Source organism: Callionymus lyra, chromosome 7 (assembly GCF_982586985.1).
Source record: "Callionymus lyra chromosome 7, fCalLyr1.hap1.1, whole genome shotgun sequence".
Lineage (NCBI taxonomy): Eukaryota > Metazoa > Chordata > Actinopteri > Syngnathiformes > Callionymidae > Callionymus > Callionymus lyra.
Genome location: NC_141824.1, coordinates 16,303,351 through 16,323,207, shown reverse-complemented (window position 1 = coordinate 16,323,207; position 19,857 = coordinate 16,303,351). Strand labels below are relative to the sequence as shown.

General features: G+C 40.4%; 1 protein-coding gene across 1 annotated transcript in view; it reads right to left on the bottom strand.

Annotated features, from left to right (window-relative positions):
• clpb (ClpB family mitochondrial disaggregase) overlaps nucleotides 1–19,857 on the bottom strand; it is a 41,837-nt gene that overhangs the window by 14,425 nt on the left and 7,555 nt on the right. The window contains exons 4-6 of the mRNA XM_087794851.1: nucleotides 12,853–12,956; nucleotides 11,583–11,711; nucleotides 5,404–5,501 (exon numbers count right to left, since the gene is read on the bottom strand). Of these exons, the coding sequence (XP_087650977.1) occupies nucleotides 5,404–5,501; nucleotides 11,583–11,711; nucleotides 12,853–12,956 (331 nt within the window). The remainder of the gene's footprint in view (nucleotides 1–5,403; nucleotides 5,502–11,582; nucleotides 11,712–12,852; nucleotides 12,957–19,857) is intronic.

Below are 19,857 nucleotides of genomic sequence, written 5' to 3'. Positions count from 1 at the left end.
CAACAATTTCCAACTATAATCCAACAATTTTCAACTGTAATCCAACAATTTCCAACTATAATCCAGCAATTTTCAACTGTAAGCAACCCACATTTTTTAACTATAATCCATCAATTTCCAACTGTAATCCAACAATTTCAACTAATATCCCACAATTTTCAACTATAATCCAACAATTTCCAACTATAATCCAAAAATGTTCAACTGTAAGCAACCTACATTTTTTAACTATAATCCATCAATTTTCAACAGTAATCCAACAAATTCCAACTATAATCCATCAATTCTCAACTACAAATCAAAAAAATTTCAACTGTAATCCAACAATTTCACACTATATCCAACAATTTTACACTATATCCAACTATTTTCAATTGTAATCCTACAGTTTTCAACTATAATCCATCAATTTTCAAGTGTAATCAAAGCATGTTCACTGTAAACAAGATTAAAATCTCATGGTCACCCTCCTCTCCTCGGATGGCATCAGTACCGGAGTCGCTCCTTGAAACATGCTCGCTGAGATGGAAAGAGTGAGAGGCCAAACCTGCTTAATCCAAAAAAGAAGCCGTTCACTTTTACCTGACTGATGAAGTGTTGTTGCAATAGTAGCCTAAAAACATCTGATGCATGCACTTGGCGAAGAAGCAAATGGAATGAAAAAGAGCGCTGGAGAGCTAATGACTGATGCCTCGGTCCAGCGGAGACGCACCATTAAAACCTTTTGACATTTTGCTCCACTTATCCCAATTGAGGGTCTATTACGGATCCTCTTGTTTGCAGACCTTACAGCTACCTCCTCCCAGAACTTAGTTTTCAAAGTTATCGGGGTCATGAGGCTCAACCCATCTGCAACATTCCCACTTTTGCCATCAATAAGGAAATACAGAAGATAGAACGAAGATAGAGTTGACCCTGTGAGGTGCAGTGGGCTGGTACCGGTGTAATGGTCCTGGGTGTGATGTCACATCCTGCAGTTCCCAACTGATTTTCCATACATTTTGTAGGAGTGAAGGGAAATCCAAATGATTTTGAGGGCATTTTGAGCCACACATAAAACATGTTTATCCATAAAAAAAACATCTCCATCTACCAGATCATATTCCAAGTTGTCTTCTTTAGTCACTTCCTGTTCAAATGACAATACAGGATTGGCTGAGACTAGCGGAGGCTTTTTTTTTCCGTTACACATGAATCAGTATTGACTACTAAGTAGACAAGTGTGAACCACAGACTATATTTTAACCAAAGGTTGGAATTGTACCATTACACTGTCCGGGCTACTTTCGAAGACCAGGAAGTGAATAACTGTACAGAAGCTGATCTGATTGACATACATGGTGATTTTGTAAAATAGTAATGCGTGGTTTAAAGTATCCTCAAATTCTCATCATCATCAAAAATCAAGACAGTAGTAAGGTCCCAGAATACCTTGCGCATTAAGACCAGGAAAACGACGAGCTACAAACGTAATTATTTTCTTAGTTAATGGAGATGTTCTGTATACAATTACGAAAACCACTTTTTAGTGTCTTAATGTATTTTTCTCTGTGGTAAGGTTGTCTTATTAAGATTCAGCTGTCACGCACCGACATTTATTTAAGATGTAACAATATTACGCCGTAATATGTAGCGTTAATGATAGCTACGGCTGGTTTTTCACTTTAGTAAGTAAGTAAGTAAGTAATATTTATTTATATAGCGCTTTTCGAGACCAGGGTCACAAAGCGCTAAGAAAATCAAAAACAATACTCAAAAAAGTACATACTTTAAAGATCAAGATAATACTGAGAACAACACATGAGTTCGAGAAATTCAAGGAAAAGCCTGAACAAATAGAAACGTCTTAAGGTGTTTCTTAAAGGAGTCAGTAGACTCCATCAAGCGCAAAGAGAGAGGAAGATTGTTCCAAAGCTTAGGAGCAACAGCCTGAAAAGATTTCTCTCCTCTGGTCCCGAGTCGTGTGCGTGGAACCATAAGTAGATTCTGATCCACAGACCTCAGAGCCTGAGCTGGGGTGTAAGGCTGGATCAGATCAGTGATGTAAGGAGGAGCCTGACCATGAATAGCTCTGAAAGTAAGAACCAGAATTTTAAAGTTGATCCTGAAAGAAACTGGCAGCCAGTGAAGAGTTTTAAGGATCGGAGAAATGTGAGTTCTTCTACTAGAGTGGGTCAGAATTCTCGCTGCAGAGTTCTGAATCAACTGCAGACTTAGCATTACTTTTAATTATTTTCCTACCACCATCGGTCCATGAGGCTTTTGATACTGGACCGCACAGAAGGCAAAGTCTATATATTTATGTCATTAAAGTGGTTTATTGTCTGAAATGTGTTTCTACTGAATCAGACAGGAATTTCTCCGATGTAAGATTAGCCTGTGAAGGTGTCTAGGCTCTGGTTTCCGTCACATTTAATTCAAAATTAAGCCTGTAAACTAGCGAAAATTATGACACGGGACCATCTTGTTGAAAATAAAATCGACTCAAAATCAGTCTGTGGTGCAAAAGGTTGGGAACAGTGAGCTACAAGATGGTTGACTCAAGAACAAAAGTGGCTAAAATACTATTTTATATGAATGGAATTGTTGTTTTTTAGAGCTCGTCTTCACTAAGTTCCATTGTATAATCTTCTTCATCACTCAGTATCCATCATGATCAACTCACTTCCTATTCACCGTCCCACCGACTCCCTGTCTTCATCCTGCTGATCCCACGCTTTCTTCGAAATCCCTCCATCATTGCAACTCCCCTCTCTCCATCTTTTGCCACGGACTTCTTCCAACCCTTAATTGCACCTCTCTTCCTGCAGCTCATCTCCGACTCAATCGTCGTCTGGCAGACTCTAGGTTTGCAGCCGGCAGCGGAGGAGACCTGTTTATTCTCTCTCTCCATCTTGCTTAGCCGTGGCCGGCTGTCAAGCCTGGAGATAACTATGGATAACTTGAATTTTATTCCAGAAAGCCGCCTTCTTCTTCCATCCCGCCTTCCATTTATATCCAACCATAAAGGGGGTCACCACGGAGACTCGACCCGACCCTTCAAGCTTTGCACACGCCACTTTTTTTTTTCTTCTCCCCAAGCACTTATTTCCTCCCACAATCTCTACTGGCTTTTCCATCCAAGCGTTGCCTTCAAACGATCCGAAATCGTACACTTTCAACCCTTTCCCTTCGTCCAGCCGGTACTTCAACGCATTCTCTTCTACTTTGTCAAGTTGACCTTGAATATTTAAGTCACCAAAGTCCATTATTGCAACTTCCTGCAATCCCATTTGCTGTTTCGCCTCTCCTCGTTGGAATGAATAAATCCAACTTATCTTCTTGCTTTAATGCCTAAAAAGCTTATTGGCTCCATCACCATTTTTATAAAGTGTAATAAAGACACTTTGGGGTTGAAAACTGAATTCATCTGAAGCTACAAACGCACCAAAATTTATGCATGAATACCCTCTGTGATGACGACCTACACGACGCTGCTGAAAAATGTGGTCAAAAACTTTGTGAGGGCAGCTAATAAGACCATAAACAATCAAGACCTGGAGACGCATCTGAACTTCTCTCAACATTCAGACGCATTAAACCGTCAATGTAAGTGGATACAGGAAGATTATTGGAGTTAATGTCAGGAGGAAACTTTTATCTTGACCGCTAGCGATGGTACTTTTTTAAACTTATCTATGGAAAGACGCATCATCCATTGGAAGATGACCAAACTATGTTTAGCGGTCGCATATATTGACTGCAGGTTGCTAATAATTTGAATCTCAAAAACATTAAGTTTTATGAATATATTCATTTTTAATGCGGTTTATCCCAGTTACTTCAGGTGAGAGGCGGGGGGACACCCTGAACCGGGTCACCTGGGTATTAATCAAAAGTTTTCAATACATTTCGCCTGCAGTTAATACAAAACTCAGCAGCGAGAATTCTGACCTGCTCTAGTAGAAGAACTCACATTTCCCCGATCCTTAAAACTCTTCACTGGCTGCCAGTTTCTTTCAGGATCAATTTTTAAATTCTGGTTCTTACTTTCAGATCTATTCATGGTCAGGCTCCTCCTTCCATCAGTGATCTGATCCAGACTTACACCCCAGCTCGGGCTCTGAGGTCAGTGGATCAGAATCTACTGATGGTTCCTGAACACGCTTCTGGACCAGAGGAGAGAAATCCTTCCAGGCTGTTGCTCCTAAACTTCCTCTGTGTTTGATGGATCTGCTGACTCCTTCAAGAAACATCTTAAGACATTCTTATTTGTGCTTTTCCATGATTTTCTTGGACTCCTGTGTTGGTCTTATGTGTCTTGATCTTTTAAAGTATATATTTTAACCGTGTATTGTTTTTGTTTGTTAAAGCGCTTTGTGACCCTGGTCTAGAAAGATCTTTACAAATAACCTTTTCTTACTTACTTACTTACTTACTGCTGATATTATTTCGGGTTATTTTGTATACATTTTTTTCTGACCAATTTCCCTTACTTTAATACTGGTTCCTGGGCAATGCTTTTTTTCTGATACCAATTTTAAAATACTAATTTTACCTAAAAGAAAAGTATATAAGACAAAGTACAAATATTGGTTGGATTTTTCAGCTTTTGTAAATTTACACTTCAAGCTTTTTCTTACGTATAAAAGTCATGAAATAGTCTCCCGCAAATATATAAGAGGTATACAGAAAAGTTCTAGTAAAATTAGGATTATAAAATCAGGTCAAAATGTGTCTTATAAGAAAAATGCATTTAATTTACTAATAAAAGAAAGAAAAGGGTGTATCACCAGCAGCTTTATAAAGTCTTGATCACATTTGGGAACCGAACCTCGGCCCCAAAAGAGCCAAATGTCTTGGTATGTTTTGATACTCGAGAACTACGGAAGCATTTCGGGCGATGCCAGAAAATTAGCCAGAATTCAGTCCTCAGCCCTACACAGGACACACAGGACACACAACAACTTATACAAACTCACAATCAACCTCTATGTTTTTGGATTGTGGGAGGAAACCAGAGCACCAAGAGAAAAACCCACATAGACACAGGGAGAACATATAAACTCTATTATAGCAACTATTACCTCCCGAATAGGAGAAAATGATTCAGATTCTTACAACTATACTGACAATAAGTTTGACTTGTATTCTGGTTGTAAATGCTGGATCTGTCCGTTTTTAACCCCATTTAACCTCGACATCTTTGACAGTCAAAGCAGGTGTCACTCATTCAGAGGGAGACACAGACCTCCTGATGAGTGTTTGTACGTCACAGATGTCTGCAGGATGAAAGATGCCGACTCATCCTGACCAGAACCCCAGGAAACCACAAGGCAAACACCGGCAACACGCGAGATGTAACTTATGCTTCAATGACATGCTACGACTGAAAATACACATTCGAGTGTCGTGTTTTCTTACCTTTCCTTCCGACTCCTGCAGGAGGCTGCCGACTTCACCCTCCTTGGCGTAGGCTCGCGCCGTGTGTCCGACGCCGTTCTTATTCAGGGGATTGGCACCTGTGTTTTAGCAAAAACACAACAACGTGTTACCACTTTAGAGAGAATCAATATCCAACCCTCCTCAGCAGCAGGTTCAAAACACCAATTGAAAAAGTCATCGTGGAGGTGAGAGGTCACGGGGGTTCAGGGGTCACCAGGACAGACTGTGAAGAGGCAGAGGGGGACCCCCTGTAGTGGGTTTCATATCTGCCACACGTGCCGATAACACACTCTGACCTCTCCCGGCGTCGCACGGATCTATAGCCGCACTGTAGGTTGTTGCAGGCGGCGCTTAAACAAACACAACAGGAGGAGGTCAAACGGAAGGAGGACTTTTGCTCGATTATTGTGCGACACAAAGACCCGGCGGGTGAGGAGTGTGCCGGCGAAGGGCTTGTCAGAGAGGATAGTTAGCGAAGCCTTCTGCTCTGACCCGAGTCATCAATCCTTCAGCTAAATCTGTGTTTAACCTTTCGGTTAAACACACGAAACAAGCAGCGCACTTCGAATAAACCTCATTTTCAAAACCTTTAAAACCGAAAATAACAATAGAATTGTAGTTATTTTTAACCTCATTTTTTAACACAATACAACCATGAAGTAGAACTTACATGTTCCGAATCAAAAAGACACTTAAACAAAGTTGTTAAGTATATGATCATCTAAAGCATTTCACAAGAAAATTATTGGAAAGAAGTAACAATCCACATCACAATCATGGCTTGTTATAATTCTGTATAAATATTTTGATTTAAAAACAACAACAACAACAATGTAATATCTCTTTCAGAGTCTAAAAAAAATGGAAACTAAGTACATAATGATCTAACTCTCAAAGTGTGTTCCCAATCGAACATGTTTGGAAAATACTGTAGTGATCGACATTTTATGATCAATTTACTGAGCTGCAAAGCATCATGGGAGCTTTGCAGGTTGATTTCGGGGTCACCATTACTGAGAGTGTTTTTGAGAGGGATGGCACATGCAATGTTGCATTTTATAAGTTTCAATAAATTACTGATGCTGTCTGTGAAAAAGAGACTAAAAAGCAAGAGAGTAGTAAGGGGTATCCCAGAATGCCTTGCGCAAAGACCAGGAAAACGTAAAGTATGTTCTTAGTTAATAGAGATGTATGACATTATGAAAACCACACGATTCTCCATGGTAAAGTTGTCTTTATCAAGATACAGCCGACATGCACCGATATTTATTTAGGATGCGAGTAAGTAAGTAACAATATTACGCCGTAATATGTAGCATTAACGATAGCTCCGGCTGGTTTTTCACTTTAGCATTGGCGATCTTAATAGCTGTGTTATGATGTGATTTCCGCGGAATATGTCCTAGTGGTTTTATTTCTACAGGTAATTTTGTTGAATAATTGCTTATAATAAACTCGTGTTTACTCGACCATGAATGTCGTTTAGACTGAAGAAAAAAACAACTAATGATTGACAGGTTGCCCACAACTAGTTCATAAAACCCATGTATCTACATTTGTTGGTTATGATCACATTGTCAGGCATAATTGTGTTGAGCCTGTGATTTACCGTAACTAATGCCAGCTTCAGGACTAAATTGATGCCCATGTTTTGTGTTTTTTGATTTGCTGTTTTATTGCTCTAAGATATAAACTCACTCTCCTCCATCAATGACATTCAAATACAAATTAAAACTCACATCTTGAGATCGCAGATTAAAAACTCAGATTATTTATCCCAAACTATCAAACCATCAAACGCTCGTGGCACGTTTATCCATCCAAATGTCCTGCATCGCCCGCCTCGAATCGATATCGATGACCACAAAGGCTAATCATCACCAGGAGCCCCTGAATCCAGAGCGGTGCAGGTTCATCGATCCTCGCGACAATATAGCCGAACGTCCCACTGTCAGCCACCAAAAACATGAGGGAGGGAAGCAATAAAGCACACACTCAACACACACACCCTGGACATAATAAATAGCATCATTTAGGGCTTTAATATCTGGCCAACCCTCTGGGCCACAGCACTTTATAACAGGATCAACCCTAACGACACTCACGGAGGGAGACACACACACACACACAGTTGTGTGCGCACACCCACAGGATCCCTTCATTAGGAGTACTTTAGTTATGCCTATTAGGGGTACCCTCCCCTTCACCATTTCCTCCTCCCTCTCTTTCACTGCAGCTGGTGGGAAAGAGCCCCTGCTGCTCTTTGTGCGTGCGTGTGTGTCCTTGTATCTGCATTGTGTGCGTCTGCGAGCATGTGTGTCTCTTCTGGGCTCCTACCACCTACAGAGCTGTCCATTACCGGGGCGCCTCTGGCTACGGTCCTGATGTGCAGCCCAGGGACAAGCCGGGGAGAGCAGGTAGAGTGACCGCCCCCAGGGCGGGGGGCGGGGGGGGCCCCAGGGTTGGCCCCGCAGACTGTGATGGATGGAAATGCGAGTGCTGGGGCCGGCTGAGGCCAAAAGAGCAAACCCAGGGCTAGTAAGGTAACACGGACAAGCACAGGGGAAATAACAAGGTATGATATACACACACTTTGTGGTAAAAGATGACAAACTCACAAGCAAATAAGAGCAAATGTCCGGAAGCAAGTGCAGGGTTTTTTCTAATGAGGAGAAGAAGATGGAGGGGAAAATAACAGGTGCTGCATCAGAATGATACGGAGCCCCTGAAGGGACGTGGAAGAAGAAAGAAAAGATCCAGGGAAGTTAAAAAAGGATCTTATGAGGTAATGAAAACTTGAAAAGATGACTTCACAAGATCTTTTTAGCAAAACCTCTTCTCGAGATCTTTTTATGTTTAGCTGGTAAGATCTGTAGATCGACATAAATATTATCAAAACAAGGGAAAAATAAAAGAATATAAATCAAATATCACATGAAATCCAACTTGACAATGAAGGAAGACGTAGAAATATAACAAGTGAAACAACAATTTGAAAAAAGGTTTTTCTTTTTTTACTACTCAATATATATATAAATATATTTTTTAAATTATCAATATATATCTTTTGAATTATCCATATCTTTTCTAACTTAAATAGATACTGTTTTACTTATCAAGACCTTTTTAACTACTCAATATGTCAATATTTTTTATCTTCTAAAGATATTTTTAAAACTTTTTTACATCTGTTTAACCCTTCAGATCTTTTTAAACTATCAATATATTAACTAACTCTCTCAGACCTTTTGTTTAAATTATTAATACATTTTTCAACTGTATTAGATCCAGTTTAGTTACTTCTCCAGATCTTTTTTAACTACCCAACATATTGTTTTTACTTCTTAAGATCTATTTTGAATTCTCTCAATCCTTTTTAACTCCTCTAGATACTTTTCAAAAATATTTTTTAACTTCTCTAGATCCTTATTAACTTCTTTATATATTATTTTACTATTCAATATATATTTTTTAATTCTGTAGATCTTTTTTACTTCAAGATCTATTTTGACTTTATGAGACCTTTATGAACTTCTCTGCATAAGTTTTTTCTTTTCAAGATCTTTTTTTTTAAACTTTTCACAATCCTTTTAACTTTTCTAGATCTTTTTTTAACATCACGTCTTTTTAATTTCTCAAGATGTCCTCTTCTCTCTCCTCCACGTCACCTCAGGGGCTCCGTGGATTGATGAAACTCGCAGAATCTCCTCGTCCTTCCGCAGTAACCCACGCTCGAGAAAGTGTGATGTCATGATCCTAATTGGCCGTGATGGTGGCGCCGGGCGAGCAGTGGTCCCGTCAGACGAGCGGCAGCAGAACCCCGTCTTTAATCGGATTGTTTTAAAACAAATGTCTGTATTTTGCAACATTTCTTACCTTCCTAATTCAAAAATGCCTCTGCAGAACGTTTGATCCGGTTAGACCGGGTGATTTGTTTAAGTGTGCCGAGCTCCGAGAGGCCGGGTGAGACGGGAGGGACAGACAGAGCTCTGGACGCACCATCCATCATAAACACAAACAAGACATTAATATCTGCATCTGCGTATCAGTGTGTGTGTGTGTGTGTGTGTGTGTTTCTCTGAAAAATGATAAAAGATTGAAAATGACGCGAGCAAACCCAATCATGTAAAAAAAAGGGACAGGATCGGCATAAGAGGACATTTTAATTCTAGAAATTGAGGTGCAAGAGAGGCAGCTTTGTGTATATGCAAGCTCGCTCGCTCGCTCACACAGCAGCGCTTCCTGTCGCCGTTGTTACCCCAAGGGCACGTTCTGCACACGGGTCACAGTTCAACTAGGCCTAGCTTGTTTAAGAGCCGCTCAACTGGAAACTGAGGGGGGATTTCTGTGCCTCCGGGGTCTGCTGGTGTGTGTCTGTTATTAGCGCCGAGTCGACGACAGGTGCGAGGGCAGCGGGGATGAACGTAAAGCGCTGTATGAACAAGTGATCAATTTCAAATAAGCTCAGTTTGGCTGTTAATGCTGCTTTGGGATCTGTAACGGTTATGCAGCAGACGCTCGTGGACGGTTGTTGAAACCGTTTAAATGACTGACAGGCATCATTTCACCTCAAAAGTACCTGATACGAATTCATATTAAGCTCTTTAGGTGAATCAGGAGACCATAAGAAAACAACATCGCATACAAGGGAATTGAAAAAAGGAAGGCATTGAATTTCCCCTTCATCTCCACATCTTTCCTTCTTTTTTCTCTCGAGTCTGGCTTTGCTCAAGGTTTCTGCCTCAATGTTTAATCAATCATGATCGTTGATTTTCTGGGACGTGAATCAAATGCCTTCTTTAGTTCAATAACACCTAATAACATCAATCTTGAGGCCAACATTTTTTAAACATTTAACTTAAAACCCTTATACGTTTTACCCAAAATAAGAATTTCCGAAGAAATCTGTGTCCGTATAGCGGACATGAATGGGGCTCAGCAAAGTCATATCCAAATACCTCCGAACTGTTCGTCTATAATGTCCCTCTGTTATTGAAGGGCATGAGAAATTGTTCTGAAAATAATTCACTAAGTCTATATGTTAATATGCACTGGTGCCCGAACCCCCCTGTAACACCAACTACTCTGAAAATAATTGTAAGTAGAATTTTGGGTGAATCTGTTAATTTAAGTGTGTCTTAAACAGATCTTGTACCTCTATTGTACTCATCAGGATGTGTCTGTTGGTACAAAACTCTCTATTTATTTAAATATTTACATAAATGATCTTAAGCCCCGCCCACTGAAACACTTTGATTTTCAGGAGCTTAAATCTTGTTTACCATAACCACGCCCACTCTGCTGTGATTGGTCCAGCATTGAGGTTTTTCACCACAAGTCAGATATTGAGTACATTTCTCTACCTCCAAGGGACTTGTTGTATAAACAAAGCGGGCATGATTACAGCAGGCTGGAAGAGGAGCAAAACCATTATTACGTCATGATAGACTCTGCTCTTGTAACCTCTCATTCGCCAAGATTTCAGACGGGGGAGAACTTTATAAGTAATAAGTTCAAAACATGGTCATGATGAGGGACGTACTTCATCTTGGAGAGGAAGTCTTTCATATTTGAAACATGCGAGTGAGTCAGGAGAGTTTTCACATTAGTTGCTCTTTAAATAGCTTGGTATTTACTGGCCTTTTACTTAAGTTAAGAAATTGGTTTGAATGATTTCTGGTTTTGGAATACAGCAAAGTAACAGCACGGTAAAGACTGCAAGGATGGACTTCAAACAACACATATTGTTAACCTCCCTAAAGTATGTTCATTATGTTTCATGTGTAGATCATTTCTACTTACAATTTTCTGTGATTTAGGTTTGAAGTCTCACAGTGTGTTTGTTTTGGTGTTTTGGTTATTTTTCTGTTCCTGCTGGTCTGTTTAGCCCTTGTCGATGGGACGGAAACCCAAATAAAGACTGGAATATTCGTCAGTAGGATGATACATACTAATAATAATACTATAAAAAAGATTTTTCTAACCCTGATTCCCTTGGCAGGATCTCTGAATAGTAGGAAACCGGAGTACCCCGAGTAAACACAGGCAAACACAGGGAGAAGATACAAGTCAACACAAAAAAGCTTTCACTAGTCGTATCCGGCTACAGCTTGAAGAACTTTGACTCCCCATTAAGGTTAGGATCGTGTGAAACGTACCGAACTCCAGCAGCATGCGGACAGTCTGTGGATCGTCTGCCAGGGTTGCGTAGTGAAGCGCCGAGCAGCCACGGAAGAAGGCCCTGCTACTGAGCCGGCTGCTGAACTCGTCCTCTCTCGACACCAGAACTAGAGCAAGAGATGCAAACAAACACAATTATCTTAACGCAAACACAATATTCACAACAATAAGAAGAAGTAAAAACCACATGTAGAGGATGTTGGTGAGTCGGTAAAAAGTCTAACTCTGATATCTCCCAGTGAGCCAGGTGCGTCTGCAGATACATTTATTAGCACTAACCCGTTCATAGTCCCATGATAAGTCTCCACAAAGTGCCGCACTGACGGCACCACACGCCGCAAAATTGTTTTTCCTGCTTCAGCTCGAGAAGGACTTTGTTCATTTTCACAAATTCCAGCTCGACTGTCCAATGCGATGATAATAACCATGTAGATTGTGTTTTAGCGACTTCTTTGCCGAGCTCCTTCCACATACCGAAGATAGTCGATCATCTCTTTTCCATGCGAAGCACTCATCTTGTGCCACTCCTCCATCATCCCCCTTTTTTCTTTTTTTCTTATTCCCGCCGCCTCCTTATTCTTCCTCTTCGTATCCATCATGTCCTTCAGCGCTCGCACACTTTTCTCCTCCTCGCTGCTGCCCCCTACCCCAATAACTTCGTCTCATCTATTTCCTGGCTTCCTCTCATCATTCCTCCATTTCCATCACTCCCTCCCTCGCTCATTAACCTCGCTCTCCTTTACCTTCTTCCCTTCCATTCACTGCCTCCTACCTTTTCTGCATCTCCCCTTAATCACTCTCCTTCCTTTTTCCGTTCTCTCTCTCTATCTCAACGACAGATTGCGTGCAGTCTGTGTGTGTGTGTGTGTGTGTGAGAAAGAGGCAAAGGATAATCATAGCTAACCCAATAAAGCGTCGCACAAGCCCCCCTAGCCCATCCATCAGTTTGTGTCTGGGAAATGCTTCCCCACGCTACGCTGGCCCCACGTGGACCCAAACCTGACAGCCATATAAATGTCTGCAATATACATATCCCATATAAATATGTCTGTGGAAAGATCCACACACAGTTTGTGAGGCTTCCACCCAACCCAAAAAGAAAAAAAAAGAAACAAATAAAACATTGACTCGTCAGAGAGCATCTGAAATGAATAATGCACAACAAATAAACACGAATGCTAATACGTATGCAAATCATAAACGTCTCATAATCGCAACAAAAACATCGCAAGAAAGTGGAATTTATACCTTCCAGTGAGTGAATGCGCTTCTCCCTCGAGGTGTCGTGAACGTTGTTGAAGTCGTCGCCGGCATTTGGGTCGGCGCCAGCCTCGAGCAGGACCTTCACCACGCTGAGGGAAAACAAAGAAAACGGATTTATCGTCGACCGAGTTTTCATTAACGCGGCTGAATATTGAATAGAGGCAGAAGTAGAAGAAGTAATCAAAGCGAGGACGAGCCGGGAGAAGAATGGCGCTTCGCTAACTGCCGTGGTTGGAATTGTTAGACGGTAGGGACGGCGTCTTATGAAGGAACTTCATTCAAGTGAAATGTGAAAAGTTAATTTCTTATGTTGTACAAGTTGGTCATTAGAGATTTCAAAATACTTTAATCTGTTTCTTTTTAGAGTTATAGACAGAAATGTTCATTTTAATGTAGTGACTGGAGCTCAGGTTCATCTTCCTTAAAAGACTAAATCATTTTAAGCTTGTTCTATAGAAGCTTAAAGGCTAAGATGCTACACAAACAGGAAGTACTTCCAAAAAACAACTTCGGCGCTTCCAGTTTACTGTCTACACTAGAAGCAGTCACGATATTTACCCGTAGTACTTCCTGTTTGTGTTGCATCTTATCGTTTAAACTTCCGCTACTAAATGAACTTAAAATATAGTTGTTTTAATTTGTTTTAAACAAGGATCAATTTCTCTTGTCGAGGCTGCAATACAAGATGGACGTTACAGACGAGCAGTATGGAGATTTTTTTTTTTTTTGATAAAGATGAGCACTAGTCGCTACATTAAAATTAACAAACATTTTTGTGTATAACTCTAAAAATGAACAGTTTACTCTGAAAATAATCCCAACCCTTAGTCAACATGACGGTAAGTAGAAAATAGGTGAGGTTTAAATTTTGGGTGAACTATCACTTTAATACATCTTTACCCAGGATGCTCTGGGGCAATACTATTAAAATACCACTAAATGATCCCTATAAAGGCATTGTGCCAAAAAAAAACAGTCTTGGGGTCCGCTAACCCAAGCCAGGTTACCCTGGTCTGCACATCCAAACTTCAAACAACAACAATCTTCGGTAGCACCAACATTTTTAATAATGTGTCTTCATTAGACGTGGAAATTGGTCCGTTGGCAGAGGTTTGCGCGGTCTTAGGGAATTTCCTAAAATTTGGAGCTAAAGCTCTGGGGTGATTTTTCACATTTTTACAAAATAAACTTTAAAAATGAAATGAGCAACCTCGAATAAATTCTGTGCGTTCATCACCCTGGTGGCATAACATGGTTCTTAGAGCAGGGGCGTGTCCTTTGGCCACCATTGGAGGTCTCCATATTGCTGCATGTGTTTGTGTGCAGGCCTTCATTGGAGCGTACCGCCTTACAGAACAAACAGACCTCCTGGGCAACACCACTGACTGTGACCCGACGGACATTCCAGGTACCGTCTCTGTGTCTACACGTGAACATGGACGTTGGCTTTGACATTGAGGCGCAGACATGCATGTGGACAAGCACAATGACCACTCGCTGTGTGGCGACGAGGTGAAGAGTCAATAAACCAGGAGGCCTCGGACGGCTTTGTCGGAATATTTCACCACTTTAATTATCGGAGAAACATCTGCTGGAATACGATTTAAAAACAGTTTCATTAAATTGACCGACCAAATATTTCTGAAACTGCTTTGATTTATCAACTTTTTTTAAAATGAGACACAGACACACATCTGGTTGACAATTTGGTGTAAAATTCTGGTGACGTCCCTATATTCATATTTAAGGTAATTTTAAATGAATCAATGAATGTATTGTATGTGTGTCTTTGATCATTGTATGTTTGTCATGTTATCATTGTATATATGTCATGTGATCATTGTCTGTGTGTTGTGTGATGATTGTATATATATCATGTGATCATTCTGTATGTGTGTCTGTCATGGCCTCATTATGCAAGTAATTCAATCTCCATGCTTGTCATGTGATCATTTTGCATGTCAGGTGATCATTTTATGTGTCATGTTATTATTGCATGTACGTAATTTGATCATTATGTATGTCATGTGATCATTATATGTGTATTGTGCACATAATATGCCATGTGATCATTATGTACGTCATTTGATCATTGTATGCATGTCAAGTGATCATTGTATGCATGTCATGTGATCATTATACGTGTATTGTGCACATTATATATGCCATGTGATCATTGTATGTGTCATGTAATCATTGTATGTGTGTCTTTGATCATTGTATGTTTGTCATGTGATCATTGTCTGTGTGTTGTGTGATGATTGTATATATATCATGTGATCATTCTGTATGTGTGTCTGTCATGGCCTCATTATGCAAGTAATTCAATCTCCATGCTTGTCATGTGATCATTTTGTATGTCAGGTGATCATTTTATGTGTCATGTTATTATTGCATGTACGTAATTTGATCATTATGTATGTCATGTGATCATTATATGTGTATTGTGCACATTATATATGCCATGTGATCATTATGTACCTCATTTGATCATTATGTATGTCATGTGATCATTAATGGCATCATGTGATCATTTATGGGTGTCATGTGAACAGTGAATTTCCAAATTCATGATCTTTATCATGTATTCTTGGAATTTAAGTCCCAAATACATGTTTTTGAAGACCTTCACTCAGGTTAAATTTTTAACGTCAGGGATTTAAAAATCCAAACGTGACCAACTGATGGTTTGTGTCCGGAACACCCAGAAAAAAACGGCAGGTTCCTGTGGGAGAGTGGGGTGAGAAACGGCTCGGCCAGGTCTTTGTGTCTGACCTTGCTGAGGGTGGGGTATAAAGAACTTAAAGGGGGGTCTCCCATTGTTACTGTATCACTGTGGTTAGGGGGGGGGAGTCGGTGGGGGAAGTGACCCGCCGAGGGCTCTCCTCTCACCCCTGCAAGCACTTCTACAAACACGCCGGTGCTTCCTCCGAGACACAAGCAGACACCACCGGCAGCGACCGGTCACAGGAGAATGCACCGGCCTGTGAGAAGCCACGTCTGAAAGGGGTTAATGGCATCAGCAAAGGTAAACACGGGTGAAAAAGAAAAGAAACGGCAGGGAGGAGGAGAAGAACGCCCCGTAGATGAAAGAGATTTAATTATCAACTTAATGAGCTTTTAAAAAGTGTTTATAGTTTTGCTAATCAAGTGTTCATCAAGTAGTTAACTTTGTTGGGGACGTTAAGGAGGAGAGTTGCAAACAGTAATTGGAAACCGAACCAACGACCTGAAGAGGTTAATACGCTTAAACGCACGCAAAGAGTGCGAAACATCCTCGCGTCCCGATGCTTCATCCGTAGATACCTTTTCATATCGATGACGGATTATAGGAGTCCATAAACTTCTGACGCCTCACACTTGTGACCTCTGGTGCGAGGGTCTCCCGTCTGCCCCGCAGCGCAGACAGGAAGCAGACACTTCCCCGCATTATCCAGCGTAATGGACACCCCGAAGCCAAACTGACCATCCATGTCCCTGACCACCTGGCCCAGACGCTGGACCTCACTTGACCCCACTGACCGTGTATCACACCTGGGGTCAACTCGAGAGCCAGCAGGGGAGTCACCGCACCCCCCCAGATTGACCTCCTTTATAATCGATCCTGGAGTTTTTAAAGTTCAGTGTAGAGAGAAAAAGTTTGTTTGTGGGGAAGGTTTGATCTAAATCTGCAGGGAAGTCTCACAGCTGACACCAGCAGACTTTGTCGGTTCGGTTTCTACTTCATAAAGAGGAAATTTGATCATTTCATTTCAACACGTCGTGTTTCTTATACCAGCACAGCCAGTTTTACGCTTACTCCGAGAAAAAGGATGGAGTTACTGGTTGCCTTCATAGACTTGGTCCACATAGCTTCTTTTTTTTTAGGTATAAATTAAGCAACTGTTCAACACTATTAACTGTCGCGCTGATCTCCAATATCTTCATTTCAATGCCAGCACATTCCTCAAGCATGTTGCTGAGCAGAGAGGCTCAGAAAAAAGTTTTCTGAGACTTCCAATCAAAGTCAGACTGAAGTTGAAGGAAAGACACTCGGTGCATTTGGTGACGGAGGATAAACACAGAGATAATAAACATAGATTAAGCTTCCAAGAATGAAAAGACATTGGGACAATCGTAGTTCCGTCTATAGACAGTTTGGTAAATATACATTTGTATTATTGAGTTTGACACCCATCAGTTGGAGTTTGAAGGCATAAATTGATGTTACCATTAGTGGTGTGTGTTGCCAAGACTCTAGTGATACGATACATATCGCGATACAGGGGCAACGATACAATGTATTGCGATACTGTAGGAACAAGGATATCTTTGTAGTGTTGTCCAAGTACTTGACTCTGGCAAAATCTACAGACCTCATGACGAAGTTGTAACTGCTTTGATACGTTTTGAAACTAAAATATGTTGCTGCTGGAGTCGACTGTATCCTCTCGTCCTCAGTCATCGCCGGGATCAGTTTCCATTTAGCCCCCAGAAGTTTCATTGCAACAAAAAAATGATTCAAGGCTGTGAATAATATATATAATAATAATAATGTTAATTAAAAACAGAAATACAATTTATACACAATTTATTGAACTATAAACTAATAAATAACTATGGAAAATTAAACATGTTTTGAAAGAATAATTTTAAAACAAAATATCTTTACTTTTTTTAATATCAGTGCTGTTGATTATCATTACGGTATTTTTTTATTACGACAAAGTGTATATTTTTTCCTTGCACCTCCAGTTAACATGGTGGGTCTGTAATCCAACTTTATTGTCATTTTGCTGTGCATACAACAGTAGTCAAGATGAGAAAACGATTTAAATTTTCGTAGCCATATATACTTAGCAAATTAAAATGCGTTTCATGTTAAATTTTGGTTCCAAATGAAACTATAATTCCACACAGAAACCTTCTTTTGTGACCTTCTAATTTGATTTTCGCTGGGGTCTCCTTGGAGATTTTTTACTCTGGATAATCCTGGTCCCAAACTCGTGATCCCACTCCACATCACTCTCTCTGATGGTGAAGTCTTCAATCCAGCCACTTGTCTTTTATCCCCCCCCCACCCGCCATCGTATTTGTCCTGACCGGCTCGCCAGACAGGTCAGGACGATCAACAGGCGTTACACTCGGCTACACGCTCATTGTGCACGTGAATGAGCAGAGGGATGAACGGAGGGGGAAAGCGGCAGATAGAGATGGCCATTGTTGGTTAAAGAGTGCAAATACTGGGTCAGATCTAGCTGCACATCAAAGCAAAACAAACACACATCCGCCCCCTTTTTATGTGTCACCCCTTAATCCTCCTCCATCAAGCCTCACACCGCTGGACACCTACAAATCAAGCTCAGGCCGTCGTCGTCCCAAACAAAAATAATGGCGAAAGAGAACGTCCGGGGAAACATTCCCATTATCGCTGCCGCTCCAGGAAAGTAGAAATCCATTGAAAGGTCGAGTTGGGATAATTTAACAACATGATCCATCTTGACATTTTTGTTCGGGCTACAGGCTACACCTTCTTTGTGACGGATGCCGTCTGCGTTTTCACTTAACAGCCACAAATAAAGTTGTGTAGAACTGAGTAATAGCCTGTTGGCCTAAAAGATATTTGGTGATAAACACACACACACACACAGTTCCTGCGTGTTGCGAGAACACACACACAGCGAGAGCGAGTGAGTGATGTGTGTGGGATGATGTTCTGTCTTCCCCGCAGCACTGACGGCTCACCAGGGGGTTGGCGGATGGGATTAAAAAACAGAAGAGTGTCATCTCCTCGCTGAGTTATCGCCCTCATAACACTCACCAACACTCACGCCGTCTGTACCAGAGCAAACATTACATTTGCCGGCCCAAAAAAAAAACAAACAACAAAAAACAATCATCCGTGTGAAAGAAAAAAAAACAACACATTGTTAAACAAACGACACCATAAATGGAGCTATGATGTTCACATAAAGTGCATTTACGAGTCGTCGCGGAGAAATTATCTTTCAAACCACTTTTTAAATTGACCTGCCGTCTACATCGGCTTCGAAGAATTCCATGAATCAATTCTGTGTATCAGCAGAGGTGGAGAGAAGATGTTCCACTCAGGTAAAAGTGTTCTTAGTCGGATGGTATTTTAAGAGCAATAATATTTAATTAGAGTTTCTATAAATCATGAAAAAACAATGGGATTAGAGAAGCTTGTTTTCCATTAATCAGGTGTTTATTTGACATTTGTTTGGACAAATATGAGGAAAAACAGCTCATAAGAGTTTAATTTAAGCGTTCGTATCCAGACAAATTTCATGTTTTCTTCTGATATTGTACTGAAAAAAAGCTTTTAGGCATTCCAGGTTTAAATTAAACAATTAGTATTAGTATGAGTATTAGTGAGAATTTATCCTGATTATTTGTGTGATCCAACTGTGCTCCTATATATATATATATATATATATATATATATATATATATATATATATATATATATATATATATATATATATATATATATATATATATATATATATACTGTATATAAAAATCAAAATTGATTTTAATAAGTTCTGATTTCTATTTGTCCATGTCCTGATTTATTACTGCATGTCAGAAAGTATTGTTTTGAAGAAGTATCTGCCACAAAGAGGCAGCCAGAAGACTTGAAGATACACAGACTTTGGAAGTCTTAGACTATGGGCGTGACCAAGAAGGACTAGGTCTTATATAGGAACACCACAGGGACAGCTCATGAGGAGAAGTCTGGAGACGTAGTGGGCTGGAAATGGATGTAAAAGGTGAAGAAATTGTAGTCGAAGGCACGAGGAAGATGGAATTGATGATAATGTAGATGGTGATAATTACACTTTAGATCAACTCGTCCTGGGGGGCCAACAGAGGTCAATTCTTGTGGAGTCGACAGATCTTCACTCGGCATTCTGTTCTAAACATCTTTGACTTATTTAACTCAAATTTTGTTCCGTTTTTTATGGCTTTTTGTGAGGTTTCACTGTG